The 21,253-nt window shown below is 49.4% G+C and overlaps 3 protein-coding genes across 5 annotated transcripts in view; 1 reads left to right on the top strand and 2 right to left on the bottom strand.

Moving 5' to 3' along the window:
• Positions 1 to 1,152, bottom strand: part of ZMAT5 (zinc finger matrin-type 5) — a 26,570-nt gene extending 25,418 nt beyond the window's left edge. Inside the window, exon 1 of one of the 2 annotated variants that reach the window (XM_032768282.2) lies at positions 1,052 to 1,149. The gene's annotated coding sequence lies outside the window, so the exon portion shown is untranslated. Of the gene's footprint in view, positions 1 to 1,051 lie in introns of both variants that reach the window. The other variant, XM_032768283.2, reaches the window with a different exon arrangement.
• A 244-nt stretch (positions 1,153 to 1,396) lies between these two features.
• On the top strand, positions 1,397 to 4,096 carry UQCR10 (ubiquinol-cytochrome c reductase, complex III subunit X). The gene is made up of 2 exons (XM_032768287.2): positions 1,397 to 1,569; positions 3,828 to 4,096. The coding sequence occupies exons 1-2, from the start codon at positions 1,429 to 1,431 to the stop codon at positions 3,873 to 3,875; spliced, it is 189 nt and encodes a 62-aa protein (XP_032624178.1). The 5' UTR covers positions 1,397 to 1,428; the 3' UTR covers positions 3,876 to 4,096.
• Positions 4,097 to 7,467: 3,371 nt separating this feature from the next.
• The window catches only part of ASCC2 (activating signal cointegrator 1 complex subunit 2), a 41,058-nt gene continuing 27,272 nt past the window's right edge, over positions 7,468 to 21,253 (bottom strand). The window contains exons 16-19 of one of the 2 annotated variants that reach the window (XM_032768281.2): positions 13,015 to 13,239; positions 10,437 to 10,533; positions 9,252 to 9,328; positions 7,468 to 8,224 (exon numbers count right to left, since the gene is read on the bottom strand). In XM_032768281.2, coding sequence (XP_032624172.1) covers positions 8,053 to 8,224; positions 9,252 to 9,328; positions 10,437 to 10,533; positions 13,015 to 13,239 — 571 coding nt within the window. In that variant the 3' untranslated portion in view covers positions 7,468 to 8,052. Of the gene's footprint in view, positions 8,225 to 9,251; positions 9,332 to 10,436; positions 10,534 to 13,014; positions 13,240 to 21,253 lie in introns of both variants that reach the window. The other variant, XM_032768275.2, reaches the window with a different exon arrangement.

A 21,253-nucleotide genomic window follows, 5' to 3' on the forward strand; every position in this document is an offset into this window, starting at 1 on the left:
GTTTGTTGTAGACAGGAATTCTGGGATACCTCTTAATACCCTGGAGGCCAATAACAGCGCTGGTGAGTGTCCACACCTGATGAGCAGTGCTGCATCACCAGCGCTGGATTCGCTACACCCGTAGCAGACCAGGAGTACAGCCAGCGCTGCAGGAAGGGAGTTGCAGCGCTGGCTGAGCTTTGTAAGTGTGGACACCGAGTAAGTTGCAGCGCTGTAACCCCCTCATCAGCGCTGCAACTTGCAAGTGTAGCCAAGCCCCACAAGTCTCTGCTCTCTAATGATATCAACTCTTACTCTCATCTGTGATCAATAAAAAAGAAATAGCTGCACGCACACACACACAACAACAATATATACAACCTAACATGCCTCCCTTGTGGGCCCTTAACCCTAGGATTCTATTTCCAGGAGCAAATGTTCTTTCCTCATGGATTTCTCTTAGCTCTGCTCATTACCCACCGCAATCCAGTGTCACTATTTGTGGTGTGGTTTCACGTAGAATTCAAGACTCTTTCTGTAGGTGCAAAGATCACCAAGTATGCCATTGTGCTGTGTAAAACACGTAACATGCAGCTCGTCAATATAAACTTGTGCTGAAAATTTCAACATTAGATACTGACCCTGGGTGCAATCTGGGCTGCCCAATTCAAGACAGCTTGGCCCTGACCGTCAGAGATGTTGTGCGCTTACATCGACACCCAATTTCAGCACTTCCAACACCGCCTCAAGCCCCCAGCACATACGAATGGAAGCAGCTGAAACCCGAGGCCATTCTCTGGCTTTGACGTGTCGTTACCCCTCCCCCCACCAGTATGGTCAGTTATGCGAACATTATAAACGCCTGTTTTGTGCTAAATGTATAAACAATCCGCACCCTCCCTCTGGGCTGCGCCCCCCCCTCGCCCCGTGTGTCACAGCGCGGTGCGAGCCCCGGCGCAGGCTGAGTGCACCGCTCCCGGGGGGGCCGGGCATGGGCCACGAGCCACCGCCACCGCCGCCGCCGCGTCCGACGGGGCCTCCCGTCCTGCCCCTCACCCCACCTGCCACTCACCTCCCCGCGGACACTGCCCGACTCTCCACCCTACGCCTCCCTGAGCGCGCACCGCACGGCCTGCTGGGGCTCGTAGTTTTTTACCGCCACCAGCGAGCGCAGGCGTTCGAATGAAGGGACTACATCTCCCAGAGGTCTCATCGCTAAGGGACCTCTGGTCAGGGGCGAGCGTGGCGCTATGCATGCCGGGAAATACAATCTGCGCCTGTCCCCGAGGGCCAGGCGCTTTCCTCCTGGGGCGGAGCGGAGTGACGCCGCACTCCAAGTCCCATGGTGCCTCGCGGCAGGACTCCAAGCCCCAGGGTGCGTTGCCGCCACTATAACTTCCGGGCGCCAGCCGCGCCTGCGCTGGCCTGGGCGTCGCCTGAGGGGGAGCCATGCCGTTGCGCTCCAGGCTGTACAACGTGTTCTTCCGCCGCACCTCCACCTTCGCCCTCACCATCGTGCTGGGCGCCCTCGTCTTCGAGCGCGCGTTCGACCAGGGCGCGGACGCGTTCTACGAGCGCCTGAACCACGGGGTGAGGCGCCGCGCGGGCCGAGGCGGAGCTCGCGCACGGCCTAGGCCGGGGGCTGAAGGTCAGGCCGGCCTGTGCGCTACGCGAGGCTCCGGCCTCTGGGCCGTCCGTGTCCCCAGGCGCCTTCCGCCTGCCCCAGCGTGGGGCCGCGGAGACCTGGGCCCGGCCGGTGACGCGCTCCCCTGTGCCGCGGGGCTGGCTGCCGGCTCCGGGCCGCCTCGGGGGGAACGGCCGGTCGGGGGCGGCTGCCCCACACACCCGGGCGGACAAGCGGCCTAGTCTCCGCGCCCCTTCTGTGCCCGCCGCTCCGTGCTAGGCCGGGGGCGGGTGAGGGCGCCGCGCCTCCCCGCCCGCGGACCGGTCCCTGCCAGGTGGGGCCCTACGAACGGGCCGGGTGAACTTACCGCCCGCAGGCTGCCTGTGCCTGGCAGGGGAGCGGCGGGACTGAGTTCTGCTCACTTTGTTCAGCCCTTTATTTCACAGGCCCAGATGCATATGAAGGGCCGAGGATCCCGCAGCCGTGCTGGGCTCATGGCAGATGCGTGTTGTAAATGCCGGTGCTGCATTGCCTTGTGATAACCACCGTGCTGATAGATAGATAGGGGTACTGCTGGAATGGCACCTATAGGGAGGGTCATGCGCGCTCTTGGACTTCTCCACTTGTATTGGCCCTAGTGGGGGGGACAGAGTTAAAGAAACTGTAACACAGGAAGCTTAAAACAAGTTGTTGTATTTCTTGAATGTCTTCAGTTTCATATTTCTGATGTCTAACTCAACAACACAGGTAACAGCAACTTTGCACACAGTGTAGGTCATATAGGATGTGTTGCCAGTATTGCAGTGCTGTCCCAAGCAGTCTGCAATCTAAATTAGACACAACACAAGATGAGATGAGTCGAGTCATTATAGTTAAGTTGCATCCATGGACAGGAAAAGCTTGATAATTAACGCTTAGATACTATGGCAATAAGTGATACACACATTACCTGATCCTCCAGTTATTTGTAACTGTCCCCAAGTTGTGATCAAAAAGTATGCATTTTAACTCTAAAAGCACCCAGAGTTGTGCAAAATACAAAATTACAGCCAAATAAAGTGTGTATGATTTGCACATTTCCTCTTCCCTTCCAGGAGTTTGGGGGCAGATGACACTTCTAATATCCAACTGGAATTATGTATTTCTTTGGCTACTTTCTGAATTGAGCAATTCGGTTATTAAGTGTTCGTGAACTTCTTATGAGTCTAGGGTTGTATGCTGATTTTCCTCTTTTAAAGAGGCTATGATCCTGTCTAGACCAGGCATTAGAAATACTATGATACTTTCTGCCCACAAACAGGAATCTTAAGTATTTATTGTACCAACTGGTTGTGATGGTTGGGCCAAAGACCTTGTTTTGGGTCCAGCTTGAATTTGTGTTGACTACAGTGGCTTTTCCTCAGTGTGAATGGGTAGCCAGAAGCTGCAACAGTTTGGTGTTTCTTAACCTGCAAGGTTACAGAGGAGGGCAAAGTTGTATGATCCTAGACTGCCTCCCTATAAAAATGTACTTGAAAGCTACCTACATGCCCTTTCTGCTACTGTGTCTTACCTAATACAGATCCTGAATATGAGGTCCCAAGCTGAGGCATTGGTGTACTGCCCCAGGCTCTTGTGACACTCTCCTGGGAAAGCACCTGTGGCAAAGAGGTGTCAATAGATGCTTCTGGTCCAAGTATCATACACTCCTCTGGTGACTGGGTACAGGGAGGCCATAGAACAAAAGAGCAAAGCTACTATAAAAAAAAATTAAGCAAAATGCAGAAAAAAGTGTGAATAGAAGGAAGGAATGGCAGCAAGTATGCTGGGACTTGAGAGGAAGGGGACTTGGTCTCATTCTGCCAGTCCACTGCAAGAGGCAGCTTCATCAAAAAAAGATGAGATCCATTATCTTAACTCCATTCCACAGTGCAATTCCTCCTCAAGTTACCCCGAACCTGTGTTTCAGGTGTGTGCTGTACCTTCTGGAATAAGTGCTTTGGTATTCCTGGAGTGCACTGGTCTGGCTAGGTAAGGCATTGTGTGGATCTGCTAAAGTGGTCACCCAAACAAGTGCCATTAGGATATGCTGTCAAGGGCAAGACACCAAATGGGACAGTAATGGCAGGAAACTTCAGTGTGTTCCTCACTTGTAGGCATTCCCTTTAGGTGAAAGTAAGAAATTCAGTCCAGCATCACTGGGACATGTATATAAGACTACTTGCTTCTGTTTTTTTAAATGCAGAAACTGTGGAAACACATCAAGCACAAGTATGAGACACAAGAAAAGTGAAGTGAGCGCTGCAGGAGCCATGTGGGGGTGCCTGTATCCCCATTTGCAACTCTTCAGTTGCCTGATACCAGTTACCAAGAATGAGAATGGGCTTCTGACTGAGGAAATCTGAGCCAGAGTACATCACCAACTTCATCAAGGTTTCTGCCACAGATGGACTTAAGGATTTACTCCTGCTGTGTTAAAACGTTCTGTTAAACTAATAAACTCACTAACCAATACCTCTTGTGCTTACATGTTCAGTGAACTTCCCCTGTGCTCCATATGTAAATAAGGGGTTATGGTTAACCACAGGATGTTGGGCTCTAAATTAATGTGGCATATAAAGCCTTATTTCTGTGGCACTAGTATGGAAAATCATAAGCGGTTTGTTTTTGTGTAACCTAAAAAGTGGAAGCACAGATGCTGCTGCAGGCCTTTGTCAATATTTATTGCTTCTGCCTGGTAAATGTTCCAATTTATTATAACTCAGACCAGTGTACAGGCAAGCAATAGCCTTAAATAGGCAGGAAATAGCTACCCAATATCTCTAACCATAAATGGTCTCTCCAAATATTCTTAACAGCACTTCATTTAAAAAATAAATTCCTCCAGCATTCAAACCCATCTTTCACTTTGCTCTTGGTTATATGGAACACTTTATTCTCTTTATTTAAACATCTTGTCTTCTACACTAATTAGTATATCAAAGCACCCAGTTTTGGTGCTGGGGCTGTATCTTTGTTAATCTCAGACAAACCATCTAGCCTGTTTGCTGACAACTGATATGCACTTGTTCAGCAAGATGGCTGCCTCAGTAGTATTGATTTTAATTAAAATCTTAACTTTCAAATATCCTTCACTTACCAGTGGGAAGTGCTGCTTTGCGCTCAGAGCTGGCCTGAGCTGCACATAAAAAAACAAAGCCCAACACAGGAAGAAGGGCTAAAACGAAGCGGTTGTAAATAGGATGTAGAGGTGGTGTATTCTAATGATATCTGAGAGCCCTATAAGCTCTTGGAAAGTGACTAACTCATTTTAAATTTAGTACAGGGCTGGAGCTCTGCATTACCATGCTGGGAGGGCTGTAGTGATTTGTCTTGAGCGTTCTGTTCAGCCTTTTCCCCATGCAGTAGGGCCTGGTCTATACTGGGGCAGGGGGGTTGATGTAAGATATGCAACTTCGGCTACAGGAATAGCGTAGCTGAAGTCGATATTATTTTGACTTATCTCCTGTCCTCACAGCATGAGATCGACAGCATGGCTCTCCCTGTTGACTCTGCTACTGCCACTCGCCCTGGTGGAGTTCTGGCGTTGACAGGTGTGTGTTCGGGGATCGATCGCTATCCAGGGGGTAGTCTGGATGTACCCTATGAGTATGCTGAAGTGGTGGTGCAGGTGCCTTATTATTTTGCTGTTTGACACAGTACATAAGGTGCTAAACAGACAGTGCCGGCCCTGGGAGCATAAAGCTAAATATCATACAGACATGGGGGAAAGTGGTAAAAACCAAGCAATGGGAAGGGATATGGCAATACTATAGTGAGATTGTAGCTATGGCTATACAGCAGCAGGCAAGCTGTTTCCCAGAATGGGTAGACTACCATGCTAGCTGTGCCTTAGCCTGTAGCAGAGATGTTGGGTGGGATTGTATGCCAGCAGCTAGCCCAAGCTGCCATGTGTGGTTTTGTGTCACGGTGCTATTAGCCTGCTAGGTGGAGCAGTGCTAATGCTTGTCTGTCTGTAGTGGGAAGCAGCTTTAAATCTCTCATCCGAAGTGACAGCAGTGCCATCAGTTCCCATGCTCCCTTGCTGCCTATTTGCAGAAACCCTCTTCACAGGCCAAGACTTGAGGAGGTTAAAGCATTATCTAACTACCTGATTCCTTTAAGTTGTCCAGTAGGAATCTGTTTTTAGTGCATGGGGATGATGGAAACCAGCTACTTCTTGCCCATCCAATCCAGTACTGTATAAACCAAGCTGGCTGCCAGTCCTACACACCTTACACTTGAACTGTCTTTCTACTTGTTACACTTCCACTAATAACATGCAATTGGAGTTTTGCTGATGGATGACTCTGAGGTGGAATGGAGCTTGCTACAGCAGTAGCATGACCTGGAGAAAAGCTTTATGGATAGTGAAAATAGATTAACCACAGTGGGTGGGTAAGGAAGATTTGCCAATATTTTGTTTGAGGAAAAAATAGCTGCTGTAGATTCCTACCAGCCTTAAATTGCTTTTCTAGAGGGCACCCTAGGGGGTAGGATTTAGGCCTTGCTGGGCTAATCTCATAACCTACCCAAAAACCCACCTTTGCTTCTAATGTAAGTAAGTTTACCTGCAGTGCTGCTAGCTTTGTGCTATGCTGAACTAGTGATGGTGGTTTCAGCAGCCTTGAAGCTAGAGTTACCTAGCAATGAATACATATTAGATAGGGAGCTGTTGTAGCAAGTCTGGCAAAAAGCAATTAGGCAAAAGGGGATAACAATGAAAGTACAAGGGGTAAGTAGTTTCCCATGACAATGGCTTTTGGGAAAGCGCAAGTGTTAATTCCTTTTACCCCATGTCCTAGTGGGCTGTTGAATAGTACAGAAAATTTTATCCTGTGAACATTCAGGCTTTATCCTATCTGCATAATAGTGACAGCCATTTCCATTTTCTGAAAGCAGCCCCAGTGTTCTCGCACTAATCACATAGCTGTACAATCTCCTCCCCCTGCGTATAACTTGGCAGTGAGAGACGTGCATACAAAGCTTAACAAAAGCCTGCCTCTTGCAGCATGTGCACTGCCTCTTGCAGCATGTGCAGAAAAGCAATACGTAGTGCTACGCACACTGAAACAAGGGCTAGAATGCAGGGAGCCTGGAATTCAGTGCATTTGAAGTAGCAGCAATACACCGAAAATAAATTGCCCGGGTCTTTCTTTGGAACAGGCTCATCTACCACAAGCCATTTGTCATTTGTTTGTGCAAGGAGCTAATGTACTCATCCTGCATTTGAAAATAAATACTACAAGTCTGTATGCTGGTGAGCAGAACGTGTTTTAAATGTGCAGATATTTAATGACAACTTATTGACATTTGTATCACAGACAGCTAGCACCATCTCCAATGTCTATCTAGGCTCTTGCGAGGCAGCCCTCACCATGGTATCTGAGTACCTTACAAATAGATTCAAGTGACCTCAGGAATGGTCTCATTCTGTAGAAGTGACTTTTTGTATGACAAGATTGTTTCTCTTGAGACCTCTTTCAGCAGGCAGAGATTGCTATTACTTGCTGATAGCATTCCCCATGACAGGTATGATCTGAGCTGCTCTGCTTAATGAGTGGTGACAAGTAGCTATTGGGAAAGCAACTCTATGGACTGTGAGCGCACAGGCAAATCACTGCATGCCTTCTCCTCACCTAATTTGCATATTGCAAATATCATGCTTTAGATGCCTTGATAGCAACTGCATTTCAAAGGGGCTTTGGTCCCTGCATATCCACTGCACACCTCACTTCATTAAACAAGCTCCTAACTGCAGACATATGACAGTTCACTCCTAACAGATAAGAGACAAATGAAATTAGATAGGGTTCATTGACAGAAACTGCATAAAACACCAAGCCGAAAGATTCAAATTCTTTATCTGCATGTTTTTATCCACATTTCTCGCTCGAGGGAGAGGAATTTAAAGTACATCATACAGCTGAACTCCTAGGGTTTTGTCAGCAACAGGAATGGCCTGTTGTGCATTTGTTTCTATACATGCCATAAGTCTACTGCAGGATAAGGCACCGTGTGTGGAGTGGGCAGCTGTAGCTAACAGCGCAGGCAAACTTCACTGTCAGTTGTAGTGCTCATTCTAAGTGCTCTTAGCTGTGCTGACTGGATGCGCCAGGCAGTTGTGGGGGATGTTTCTTATACGAAAATAAGTTCTCACAGAATCGTTACAAATAGTTTTTAAAAAAACCTGAATGGCTGTTGCAGCCTGTCCTATGCATCTGAGAGACCTGCTGCCACATTGACAACTAGCACAGCAGCAAGCCTGCCTGATAGGCAGTTCCTATTCACAAATGGAAAGCTTGCCCAAGGGCTGGGTGATCCCAGTTAAAACTGAAGGGCTAGGTATTGCACCATAACCTGAAGATCAGAAGGCCCTCAGAAGTGAAGGCCTGAATGCAATGCAATGCTTTGGGCTAAGAGTCCCTCCCTCAGGAAGGGATCATGCCTTTGTTCCGTTTCCTGTCAGCCATGACTCGGCGGTTATGATTAGCTCTTGCCCCTTTGTTGGCTTCCTTCTTCCTTCGGTCTTGGACTGTATCCCGGCTCTGTCCATGCCCCTTGGCATTCCCTACAACAGCTGAGGTGTTGTCATGCTTGTACCTGAAGTATAGATAAAAATGGGAATCACCACAAGTTCTGCAGAAGGCACACTGAGGATCACAAATGTAATTTCTCTTTCTAAGACAAAGGATCCTGAGAAAAGATCAGATGTGGAGAAAGCACAGCTGGGGGGAGTCCATCTACCCAGCCATCTCCCCTGACGAGTGAGTTGTGCAGCACTTCTATAGTATCTGAACATTATCCATCAGCCATGTGATGCCAGCTCACTCTTCCTGCTTTTAGCATGCCAGCAGCCAGCCAGATGTTGCACTGAAGCCTTGTACTATCCAGGCATCCCCTGTGGTAGTTACTGAGGATCTGGGAAGCTCCTGTACACCAAAATCTTACTAATCTTATGCAGGTTCCTGCTCTCTCTTCCCCCATATAACTGCAGAAGTAGCATTGCTGTGCCAGCGAAGGGACTTGCCAGGCATCCCTGCCACTTGGTGTAGCTGCACTCTAGGCAGTGAAGTGTAAGTTGAGTAAGGTGTTGGAAATGGTGTCACTTCCAACAACTCTCGAAAGATGGGCTGTCAGTTCTGAAAGCCATCCTGAGGCTACGTATACACTGCGCACCTTACAATGGTGCAGCTGTGCCACTACAGCACTGCCGCTGTAAGGTACATAGTGTAGCTGCTCTCCTGACGACCAAACAAAAGCACCCCCAATTACAGGTGGTAGCTTCGTCATCGGGAGAGCTGCCCGCTCCCACCAACAAAGCACTGTTCCCATCAGCACTTTTTGTTGTTAAAACTTTTGTTATTCAGGGTTTGTTTTTTTCACACTCCTGAGTGACAAAAGTTTTAACGATGAAAGTGCAGTGTAGACATAGCTTAAGACCTGGAGCTTCTAGTCAACTCAGGATGCAACCTACCATTGTGGCTGGAGCCCTGAGGAGACAGGAATATTCCGACCAGTTGCATGACAGTCACCAAGGAGGAAATCCTGGCCCACTAAAGTCGGAGAGTGTTTTGCCACTGACTTCAATGGAGCCAAGATTCACCCCTGGAGAGGGATTCCATCTTACCCTTTCCTTGCAAGGTAAGTCATCCGTCTGGCTTCAGCTCTCTCCCTCAGCACTGCTGGGTCCTGCACAAAATGGTCCTGCTGTGGGATGGAGATCAAGTCTTTAATCTCATTACCGTCTTACCAGCATTCAGCGTGACTCGGGGAGCTACAGAAGCCTGACTTCTTGTGGCTCCCTGGTGCGGGGAGAATCCCCTACATCCCTCAGCTGAAGTTATTCATTACAGCCAAGTAGTCCCCCAGGATCAGTGACAGGAAGCGGCTGATATCAGATGCCAAACTGATCAAAGTGAAAAGCATCCAAAAATTTGAATAGCAAGTGTTTTCACTGAGATTTTAGGGATTTTTTCCCCCCATCACAGCCAAATGGTCAATTTCCATTAAATCCATGACAACCATGAAAATAATACAGCTTTAATGATCCTCCCCTCCCCCTCGCACACTCTGCTGGCATCATAGCCTCTCTTCCAGAGATACATGCACACCCCTCGAAGGAGTAAGAGTCATGTGACATGCCTAGGTTGGGAGACTGTGGGCAATTGTACTTGGGGGACACTTCACTGTCCAACTTGCGGCAGTTTGTCACTCTGAAAAGCAGAGCTGCCTCAATGCTCTGTGAACAGATTCATGCTTTGGAAGAGGAAACCTTTTCCACACTGTTACTGGTCAGGGCTTCACCCAGCGCTGCATCATCACCTAGGCCGACAACGCCTAGGCCTAGGGCAGCAAATTTATAATAGCAGCATTTTTGTAATCGCGGCATCAGTGACGTCATGATTCTACCAATCATAGCGCGTATTGAAACCACCAATGACGGCGCAACACCATTTAGTAAACACACTCGCGAGAATCCTAAACTGCACCAGACCCCCACTTAAACACAGGATTTTGGATCCATGCATGGTCCCACGTTATAAACGAAATCGCGCTATACAGATGCGCGTTCAAGCGAGCATCTGCTGTACTTGTATTTATAATAAAACTTGTAAATGTTCAATTCTTTTAATGATTTTTACATTCAATTCTGTTCAAACTAATTTGTAAAAAAACTAAAACAAGTTCATACAGGGCTGGGGGCATCAAAATCATTAATCTGCCACTGGTTTCAACAGGTGAAATATACAGGGCATACAATAGAATTTAGCATAATGCCAATTCCCATCAGCCTACAAATTAAGCTAGTAACCTTTGTTGTTTCCTTTTCAGGCTCTTCCACCTCCTCCTCCTCCTCCTCCTCTTCCTCTTGTCCTTTGGGTCTCAAGACTTGAGGGATGGTAAATGGCCTGGGAAATTGAGAGAGAAAGGTGAAAGATTCAGTACTATTTCATTTGGGCAATTCTGATACTAGAATATTTTAAAGACAATTCTGATTTACAGAAGTGAAATCCACAGCTTTTATGGACCTGCCTAATTTGTAAAGCAAGTGGACTGAATTAGCAAATCTAGAGAAAAAGAGAGCAGCCAATGACAAATTTGCCATGTTCCAATGACTTCCAGGAGATCTGCAATTGGTGAATATTGACTAATAGGGAAAAGTTTCTTAGTGGAACATGTATCCTTGATTTCATATTTAATACTTCACCACCTGTACATTTGGTCTAGCTGTAGGACCATATATATTAGGGGTCAAGTGCTGCCCTATTGCAATGCCACAGAGGTCAATGGAGATCTCCCTCAGACCCACTCTAAGGTAGGGATGCCACCTCTGATGTACAAAAAAAAATAAATCTAGACATCCAGGATGATCCTGAGCCCATAAAACCGGCCAGTTGGCCGTGTGTACTGAGCTCCCTTACAGATTTCTTGGGACAGCTACCTCAGAAAAGAGATGATCCCTGGAAAACCTGGACAGACAGCAACACTACCCTAGGATGAATCTGGGGTTGTGTATTTGGTTTAGTTCTCCCTTTTTATATACGCACATCTTCAGTTCTCTGTGGAGTGTTCTTTTCACATCTATCAAATCTAGATTAAAAAGGGACGGTTTAAAACACTTACTATCCAGTGTCACCTTGAGGCAGGGATAGGATGGCATTTCATGCACTGGGTGAATTGCAAGGGGGAGGAGAAAGGCAGAAAAGACTTGAGACATGCAAGGGACAACAGAGCTGCACAAAAGAAAACATGCCTTTCTCTAGGAGACCACCCAGAAAGCATTTGCAAAGAGCAATGGCACTGGATGGTTAACTCTCTCTACACCTCAGTACACAGACAGTGATGGGACTGAGGGCTGTATGTAGGCATATCAACTCACCTTATGTGCACACCATATTAAAATTAGGTATCTGCTCAAAACAGTCCCCACTTTAAAACTGCTGTGATTGGTCAGAGATTGTCTCATTGATTCTCAGTTGCACCCATTGTGCTGGCTTTGCTGGGGAGTCTTTCACACAGGAGAAAATCCATCCGCTTTAGGGCCCCTTTGCACACCTCAAGCAGCGCAAAGGGCCTGGAGCAAGGAAGAAAAAAACTATCCCTTTATCTCTGGCTCTAATGTAGTTCTTCTAAAGGATTCCATTTGATTTTAAATCTGTGGTTGTGTCACCAAGGAAATTAAAACTTAGAACCAAAAATACAACAGCCTTTGTTTTATATCAGACGCCCAGGCCTGATCTTCAGAAGTGCTGAGCACCCTCAGATCTCCTAGAAAAGCCAGTGGGAAGGATGAGTGCTCACAACTTCTGAAGATCAAGCCCCAATGTGTTACAAGTGAACTGTAAGAAAGTTTTTATTCAGGTCTCTAGAACTCTTTAGGAATATTCCAAAAGAAGAAAAAAGTAGAGAAGAGAAATATTTTGTTTTAAATGGAGTTATCACTGCCTGTTAACATGGTACAATTCCTGCTTCCTGAAAATGCTGTTAGAGCTGGAAAATTACTCAGTAAATCACAAGAGAAATGTTAAGCTTATTAGCTTCCAAAAGATGGAGAAAGAGAGAGAAAGAGTGGGTGTGCATACTTGATGGTCTGTAAAATCTCATTCTTTTTCCCAACATACCTCTAGCCATGCTCTTAGAATTAATGTTTTGCAGTTCCAACTCTCAGCTAACCCTCACACCCCTGGGAGCCAACTTAGTATTAGCTCTATTTTGCAGATGGTGAGACTGTGGCAGAGAGAGGTGATGGTGACATGCCGAGGCAGCGGAGTGGAGCCCAGAACTCTCAGTTGCATGCTCTAGTCACTAGATCACAGAAGAGCCTGTGCCCAGGGTGCAGGGAGAGACTTGCCAAACAAGCAAGAACAGAGGTCAGCTTTTTCTTACTGTTTGCCCAGCGGCTTTTCTGCATTGGGATGGGGGGAGAAACAAGCATAAGAGGCCAATTCCCACCCTCTGTCCCCAATGACCAGCGTTCCCTTCTGTGTGCAGAGTGAAGTGCTGCCTCGGCACAAGCTTAACCTCTCTGAGCAAAGCCTCCTGCTCGGGTTTTAAAACTGAGCTCAGACAGCATTTGGTTCCACACATGGAGAAAGGAAAGGAGGTACAGGAGGAAGGGGGAGCATGACAACTCCGTTCCCATGACTGGGAGAAGCTCCCTGGCCAGCAGGGGAAAGGGGAGACCCAGAAACCCCTCCTCCAGACTGGGAGCAGAAAGAGGAGAGAGGTGTCTCCAAGCCCGTCTGTTTGGGGTGACAGCAGAAGCATGGGCAGTGGAGATCTGTGTGCAGGACGAGCATTTGCACCTGGCTCTGTGCTAGGTTGCAGACACGTGGATTATAGGACACATCAACCATCCTCTTCCTGCTGGCCAAAGATGCTGTACCCACCTCCTACTGATCAGCTCATCGTCTGAGTCAGCATCGTTCGCCCCCACCTGGTTGCCGTCATAGGTGTCGTCGTATTCATCCTCATAGTCAACCCTATAGAACTGGGCTTCCCCCTCCTGCTCAGGGACCTCCTCTACAATCACACCGTACTGGCTGTAGCGTTCCTTCTGCTCAGCTATCAGGCGCTTGTCATTCAGTAAACTCTTTGTCGTATCCTTGTCCTTCCTGCACATCAGTGGAGGGGATAGAAAGAAAGAAAGGCAGTTTAGAGTTGCTCTTTACAGCTGCATTTTTTAAATAAATGGAAATTTAAGCACCATCTGGTGACTACATTTTATTCATCCTGCTCTAGCACCTTTCATCTCAAAGAAGCTCACAAACATAAGCTTCACTGCCTCCTCTCCTGAGGTAAGTAACGGAGATGCAAAAGGATCATCTGACCCACTAATGAAAACAGCTGTTTAACAGCACCCAGCAAGATTGTGCAACAGCTCAGAACAGCAATGGAGACTGCCACCTCCAGTGGAAACTGCCGAGGAGATTTTAAGAATGGCCAAATGCAATTACTCAACCAGGACCAAACTCTCCCCAAAAGTACCACGGACCATGACTAATGACAAGTGGTCAGGGCCTGGAACTTGTCTCAGCTGAGGGGCAGCAGGTCCAGGTGCACAGTGCCCTGTAACACCAGGCTGCAGCTGTGCTGGTTCATGGGGGTTAAGTATCTGTATTGCAGTACTAGCACCTAAAGGCACAGATCAGGGCTCAGCGCTTCATTGCACTAGGTGCTGTACAGCTCCCCCCAAGTCAAGGAGCTTCCAGCCTACGCGGAGGATGAGAACGCAGCTGACCACACACAGACAGATGAGGAGAGCACAAGGTAACAGTGAGATGATTGTGAGTATTGCACTACGCAGGGGCAAGAAAAGCAGGATTCAGAGGGGAAAAGACAGCAGAACAAAACACCAAGCAGGGAGATCTGCCCCAGCCAGGAAATCAGAGCCCCACAATAACACCACTTTGCATTCCTGTAGCACTTTATCTATACACCTCAAATCACTTAAACACCCATCAATTAAGCCTCATCCAACCCCTATGAGGCAAGTAATATTAGACCCATATTATAGATAAGGAAATCAAGACACAGAGGATACAGCCAATATTCAGATACGGCCACTGAAGCATTCCTCAGTTGCACAGGGACCTGATACCTCATGCTGGATTTTCAGACATGCTGAGCACCCACTGGTCCTGTACAGTGATCAAGACCTTGTGATGCTGAGGCTGTAAACCACATATGAGAACTTACTGCAGACTTATGGGGAAATCCCTTTCTGAGTCTACTTGGGACAACCTGCAGCTCCCAAAGCCTGAGGAGGAATTCACATCTGAATCCAGAATTCATTCAGAATCTGCATAGTCTCTTCCTATTATTAGTGGAGGAACCTGTCAGATGAACAGGTATATCAAGAATTGCCAGGTTCCTGTGACATTCTTGCAAATATAGGGAAAATCATCCTCTGCCCTGACCATTAATTCCATTCCTATTCAGAATCCCCACATTAGATAATGTTTGCTTCCCCTTACTCCACGAATCACTGCTTCTGTTGCTGTGCTTAAATTTAATTGCAATCAATTCTAAATGACTCTGCAAATGTTTTGCTTTACTCACGTGTGCTGCCCACGCTGGCCTAAGAGCTCCTGCTGGTATTCAGCAATGAGGCTGACTAAGCATTTGATAATTGTTTCCTGTTGAGATGACATGAGGGCTTTGCAACAAAGCCTTATGTACTTCAGTGCAGCTGTGTCTGCACTATGCAGACTATACTAGCATAGCTATACTGGCACGACACCATAGCGTAGATGCAATGTACACCAACGGAAGGGGGTTTTCCCTCAGTGCAGGAATGCCACCTCTCCGAACCAAGTTTGCTACATCAACATGTCCATTCTTCCAGCAACAGAGTTGTGTTTACCCTGGGGGTTAGACTGGCATAGCTGTATCGGTCAGGGGATGGTTTTTTCACACCCCTGACCAAGATAGCTATGTTGACCTAACTTTTAAATGTAGACCATGCCTAACATAGGTCAACTTACAACCACTTCAGTGTGTGGTGGTTTATGTCCACATTGCCCCCATTCGTCGTGCACGTCCTCACCAGGAGTGTTTCCATCGACTTAAGAAGGGCAGTGTGGGGGGCTGAGAGCCTGGGCTCTCAACTCCACAAGCAGCTGCCCGCTGGGACCCCAGCTGTCCCCCTGGGCTCACAGGTCTCCATTCCCCACTGGGATCCCAGCTGCCCCCCAGGCTCTCGACTCCCTGCTCCTCACCAGGAACCTGGCTGCACCCGCCCCCAGGCTCTCAGCTCCCTGCCGGGAGCCCAGCTGCGCCTCCCCCTGCCAGGCTCTCAGTTCCCCGCTGGGAGTAAGGTAGCCTCATGAGCTCCCAGTGCAGAGCTCCGTGCCTGGAGCCAAGACGGCTGCCAGTTTCCCAGCAGAGACGAAGAGCAGGGAGCTGGGCGGGCACAGCCCGTCTGGGAGCAGGGAGCCAGGAGCCCAGGGGGCAGCCTGACCTTACCTGGAAGCCCGCATCCACCCTGGGGTGACAGTGTGAGCTGCTAGCAGCTTTCTTGTCAACAGCAACAGCCAATATAAGTAAGACACTGCAACACCCTAACTACACCGACATAAGCCTCTCGTGGCAGTGGAGTTATTATATCGGTGCAGTAGGGCACTTGCATCCGCAGGAGCAAGGCTGCAGTGTAAACACTGACGTAGTTGTGTTGACATAAGCTGCCTTAGACACTGATTCTAGAAAGACCTTGGGATTGTTCTTCTGTCCCACAGAGTTCAAGAACAGAACGGAGATAACGTACTTGGGCTCCAGGGGCCAGGGGAGCTAGTTATTACAGCTGGGCCAGGGGAGAGCTGTGATCACTACAACTGATTGGCTAAGAATTGTGCACACCCTATTATATTTGTGATCTCACCCCCCTCTGCTCGCTTGTCTCATCCACCTGTTACGTCTGGTCTTCTAGACCAACAGTACCTGCCCCTAAATGTTTAACTGTATTATACATTTGTCCAGCAACTAGTACAGGGGTGGGCAAACTACAGCCCGTGAGCCATTTTAAGCCAGCCTGTGAGCCACACCACGTGGCTCGGCCCTGCTACGGCCGGGCCGCTGGATTGGGGTCGCACCACGAGGCTCAGCCCCGCTTCGGCCGGGGCGCTGGGTCGGGGTCGCACCACATGGCTCCCAGAAGCAGCAGCATGGCCCCAGTCCAGCTCCAATGCGCTCCAATGGGAGCTGCCGAGGAGGTGCCTGCAGATGGGGCAGCGTGCAGAGCCGCCTGGCTGTACCTCCACAAAGGAGCAAGAGAAGGAATATGCCATTGCTTCGGGAGCCGCTTGAGGTAAGTGCTGTTTGGAGCCTGCACACCTGAGCCTCTCCCCAAGCCCTAACCCCCTGCCCCAGCCCCAATACCCCTCCCACTTTCCAAACCCTCAATCCCAGCCCGAAGTACCCTCCTGCACCCCAAACCTCTCATCCCCAGCCCTACCCCAGAGCCTATACTTCCAACTGGAACCTGCACCCCTTCCCGCACCTCTGCCCCAGCCCTGATCCCCCTCCCATCCTCCGAACCCCTCAGTCACAGCCCAGAGCATCTTCCTACACCCCAAACTCCTCATCCCCAGCCCCAACCCAGAGCCTGCACCCCCTCTCACACTCCAACTCCAATTTTGTGAGCATTCATGGCCCACCATACAATTTCTATTCCCCGATGTGGCCCCTGGGCCATAAGTTTGCCCACTCTGAACTAGTACAATGGGACCCAGCCCAGGTTATGGTCTTCAGGTGCAATATCATGTTCAACAACAACAACAACAGAACTCTAATAAGATAAAGAGCAAGCACCACAATTACATCCCTCTGGTTTTAAGGAGGGAGGCAAAAAGAGTAGAGATCATCGAGACCTAAATCAGGTCTTAGATGAGGCTGGAGAAAACCCTATTGCCCAGAAGCCTGGGCAAGTATCAAGTTTTCTGCCTGCTAGCCAAGGACAACAGGGGAGACACAGGCTGTCTTCTCAGGGCTGCCCAGAGGATTCAGGGGGCCCAGGGCAAAGCAATTTCGGGGGCCCCTTCCACTAAAAAAAGTTGCAATACTATAGAATACTGTGGGGCCCGGGGCAAATTGCCCCACTTGCTCCCCCCTCTGGGTGGCCCTGGGCTGTCTTCACCACAAAATAGCTGTTTCGATGTAAAACCATACCTATCTCGATGTAAATTCCTAGTGAAGACAAGGCGTTGTAGTTTTTACCTCGATGTACCAAGTCGAGGTCAACCCTAGGTGGAGGGTATATGGGTGATCCCAATTAGCTACCAACAGCCACCTTCACTTGGATTTTCCATCAAAAGGGCTATAACTAAGGCTATGTTTTAGTCACAGGTATTTTTAGTAAAAGTCAAGGACAGGTCACAGGCAGTAAACAAAAATTCATGGCCCGTGACCTGTCCATGACTTTTACTAAAAACACCAGTGAAAAAAACTTGGTGGGGGGGGCTGCCCGGAGGACGGCAGTCCAGCTGTTTGGAGGTGAAAAGTGGGTGGTGGCGTGTGGCCCGGGACCTCAGCTGGTGCTTGGAGGGAGGGGTTGGCAGGGCCGGGAGGCTCCCTACCTGGCTCCACGCCTCTCCCCCCAAAGTAGCAGCAGAGTTTGGGTGTGGGAGAGAGCAGGGGTTTGGGGAACCACATCCAATGGGAGCTGTGAAGCCATTGCTCTGGGCAGAGGCAGCACACAGAGCTACCTGGCCACGCCTCTGCCTACCAGCTGAGCAAGGCGGATATCGCTGCTTCTGGGGAGCCCCCCATGTAAGCGCCGCCCAGCACCTGCCTCACCCTGTCCCATGCCCCAACCCCCTGCCCCCTCCCACACCCAAACTCAGCTGCAGGGATGAGGTTGGGGGCACAGGTGCCCGAGACTGCCCCAGCAGCAGCCTGTACACCTGGCACAGGAGCTGCCTAAGCTGACCCTGAGCCAGGCACACCAACTGCTGCAGAAGTCACAGAATCTGTGACAAACTCGCAGCCTTAGCTATAACTGATCTAAAAAACACACCTATTTTGCAGTGAAGACATAGCCAGGAAGGCAGAGTGACAGACATGGCAACATGGGGAACTAAAGGAGCAGCAGAGCACAAGAGCTCTGACCTGTCTCAGAAAGGTGGAGGGTGAAGGGGCTGAGATGAGCAACAGACATGTGCTGACAGACAGATGAGAAAAGAATGGGTCTAGCTCAATGGTCTCTAAACTTTTTACACCTAAGATCACTCTTTGAATTTAAGGGCAACCCAGGATCTACCCCACCTCTTCCCCAGTCACGCCACGCTCACTCCATCCCGCCTCTCTCCGTCACTCGCTCTCCCCCACCCTCACTCACTTGCACCATGCTGGGGTAGGGGGTTGGGAGCGGGTGCAGGCTCTGGGCTGGGGCTGAGGGGTTTGCAGTGTGGGAGGTGGTTCTGGCCTGAGCCTGGGGCAGGGAGTTGGGGTGCAGGAGGGGGTGAGGGTTGCAAGCTCTGGGAGGGAGTTTGGGTGCAGGAGGGGACTCCGGGCTGAGGCAGAGCGTTGGGGTGAAGGAGGGAGTTTGGGTGCAGGAGAGGACTCCTGGCTGGGGCACAGTGTTGGAGTGCAAGAGGGGGTACAGGGTGCTGGTTCTGGGAGGGGGGTCAGGGCTGGGGCTTCCCCGCTCTACAAGCACTGCCCCCACAGCTCCCATTGTCCACAGCTCCCCATTCCCAGCCAATGGGAGATGCGGGACAGTGCTTGCAGGCAGGAGCAGTGCGCAGAGAGACCCCCTGCCCTCCCCGCCCCCAGGGCTGCACTGGCTGCTGTCACTTCCAGGAGCGGTGTGGGGCTAGGGTAGGCAGGGACCCTGCCTTAGCGGCAGCCCCACTGCACCACCAGGCTGGGGAGGCAGCGGTCTCCCTCTGCACATTGCTCCTGCCTGCAAGCACCGCCCCCGCAGCTCCCACTGGCCGGAAACGGGGAGCTGTGGCCAATGGGAGCTGCGGGGGAAGGGCTTGTAGAGAGGGGATGTGCGCGGAGCCATGTGCCCCTCCCACCCAGGGGCTGCAGGGGTGTGCTGGCCCTTCCAGGAGCGGCGTGGGGCTGGGGTAGGCAGGGACCCTGCCTTAGTGGCAGCCCTGCTGCACCACCAGAGATCACGATCGTCTGGTTGGTGACCACTGGCCTAGCTGATATCAGCCAGCAGGGAATGGTTTGAGAGGAGGCATAGAGCAATGCTGGGTCTCACATGTATGTGATGTCTGTTGGTGCTTTGATCGAATGGAGAGGGAGGGATGGGGGATAACCTGGGGCAAGGTCCACGCTAAGAAGTTAGGTCAACCCAGCTACATCACTCAGGGGTGCAGTTAAGACGACCTAGCCCCTGGTGTAGCTCCCGCCTCTCAGGCAGGTGAATTAACTATTGCGCTAAGAAAACCCCTCCTGACTCTGTAGTGAATGTCTACACTTAAATCGCTACAGCAGTGCTGCTGTAACAGTTCTAGTGCAGACATAACCTGAGGCTGGAGATTTTCCAGCAGTAGTTAGACAGTTCAAAGGTAGGTATTTTGGCCAGAAAGGCAAGCAACAATTTTGTTCGACAGCCTGTGATGCTGACAGATCAGGTGCCAACTCAGGTCAAAGTCCCAACGCTTCAGTACTGACAAATACATAGCTGGAATCACTTAGAACATCTGTAACCCAGATTGTAGGTGATATTTGAGCATTTGCGCTACAAGCCTTGATAACTGTGTAAGTCACCAGACAGAAGAGATGTAGTTGTAGTCACGTTGGTCCCAGGATATTAGAGAGACAAGACAGGTGAGAAGTTGGTCCAATATAAGGTATTCCATCACCCACCTCTTCTCAGACAGACGAGAGCTATTGATCAGTGTGAAAGGCTGGTCTCCACCAGAAGGTGAGCTATCCTGCCCCACTGACACCAGGCAGATCAGAGTGGAACATTCGAAGAGAACCAACAACTTTGTTGTTTACTCTCCACCCCTCCCACCTCAGGAAGATGAGTCTTGCAAGTGAATTCCTCCCATCAGCTGAGTTCATCGCTGGAAGCAGCAGCTCGAAGCGGATGGGGGAAGGGAATAAAACCCCCTAACTTCTGCTGCTGAGACTTGAGGAGGTGGCTGGGGGCAGGCAAGGATACTAGACATCAGCAAAAGATGCCCAATGCTCAGCCTGGGTTAGCCTTAAAAGGACATAGAGATCTTGCTTATTATAGAAGCTTCTACAACTTTTTGAAACTTACAACTGGAACTAATTTGTGTGTACCTATGTTTACCTGCTTTAACCTTTTAAATAACTGATGTCTCCCTTTCCTAAATCTATATATATATTATAGGACTGACTACGAGCGTTGTCTTTGGTGTGAGATCTAAGGTGCAACTGCCTGAGGTAAGCAACTGTCCTTTGGGCCAAAGAGCAGCCTAAGGCCAGGTCTACACTGCAGACTTGTGGCAGTATAACTAGGTTGTTCAGGGATGTGAAATATCCACAGCCTGAGTGACATAGTTATACTGACTTATCGCCCCCTGCCATCATGTAGACAGCGCTATGTCAAATGGAAGAGCTTCTCCCATCAACATAGCTACTGCTTCTCGGGGAGGTGGATTAACTATGCCAATGGGAGAAGCTCTCCCATTGGGGTAGAAGCATCTTCACTTGAGTGCTGCAGTGATACAGCTGCACCGGTGCACATGCAGCGTTTTAAGTGTGGACCTGTCCTAAATACTACTGTGATACTTGGTGCAAGGGACCATCTATCACAAAGGTAGTCTTGCCTGGTGGCAAGACCAGAGTATCCAAGGGGACTGCCTGTGATTTCATGTTCAGGCTGTTACAGAGCCTGAGGAGTTTACATTTGATAATTGGTTGGTGAAATCTAAGTTTAGAACTCAACCAATTTGAAGTTTGTGCCCTGGTTCTTAACAGTCTGCTCTCAGGTTGGTCCTCACTCTCTTGAGTATAAAGAGCAGATTATTATATGCAGGACAGCTTGACACAGCCAAGCCAGAGTAGAATTTGTAGTAAAAAAAAGCTGTTATTTGACTACTTGCTGCTGCAAATCACAGTCTGATTGGACGTAAGGGGGAACTGACTTTCCTCCAGCAAAAGATATTAGCACACCCACCTTTCCTCCAATACTTGTTACAG

Source organism: Chelonoidis abingdonii, chromosome 22, assembly GCF_003597395.2.
Source record: "Chelonoidis abingdonii isolate Lonesome George chromosome 22, CheloAbing_2.0, whole genome shotgun sequence".
NCBI classification, from domain to species: domain Eukaryota; kingdom Metazoa; phylum Chordata; order Testudines; family Testudinidae; genus Chelonoidis; species Chelonoidis abingdonii.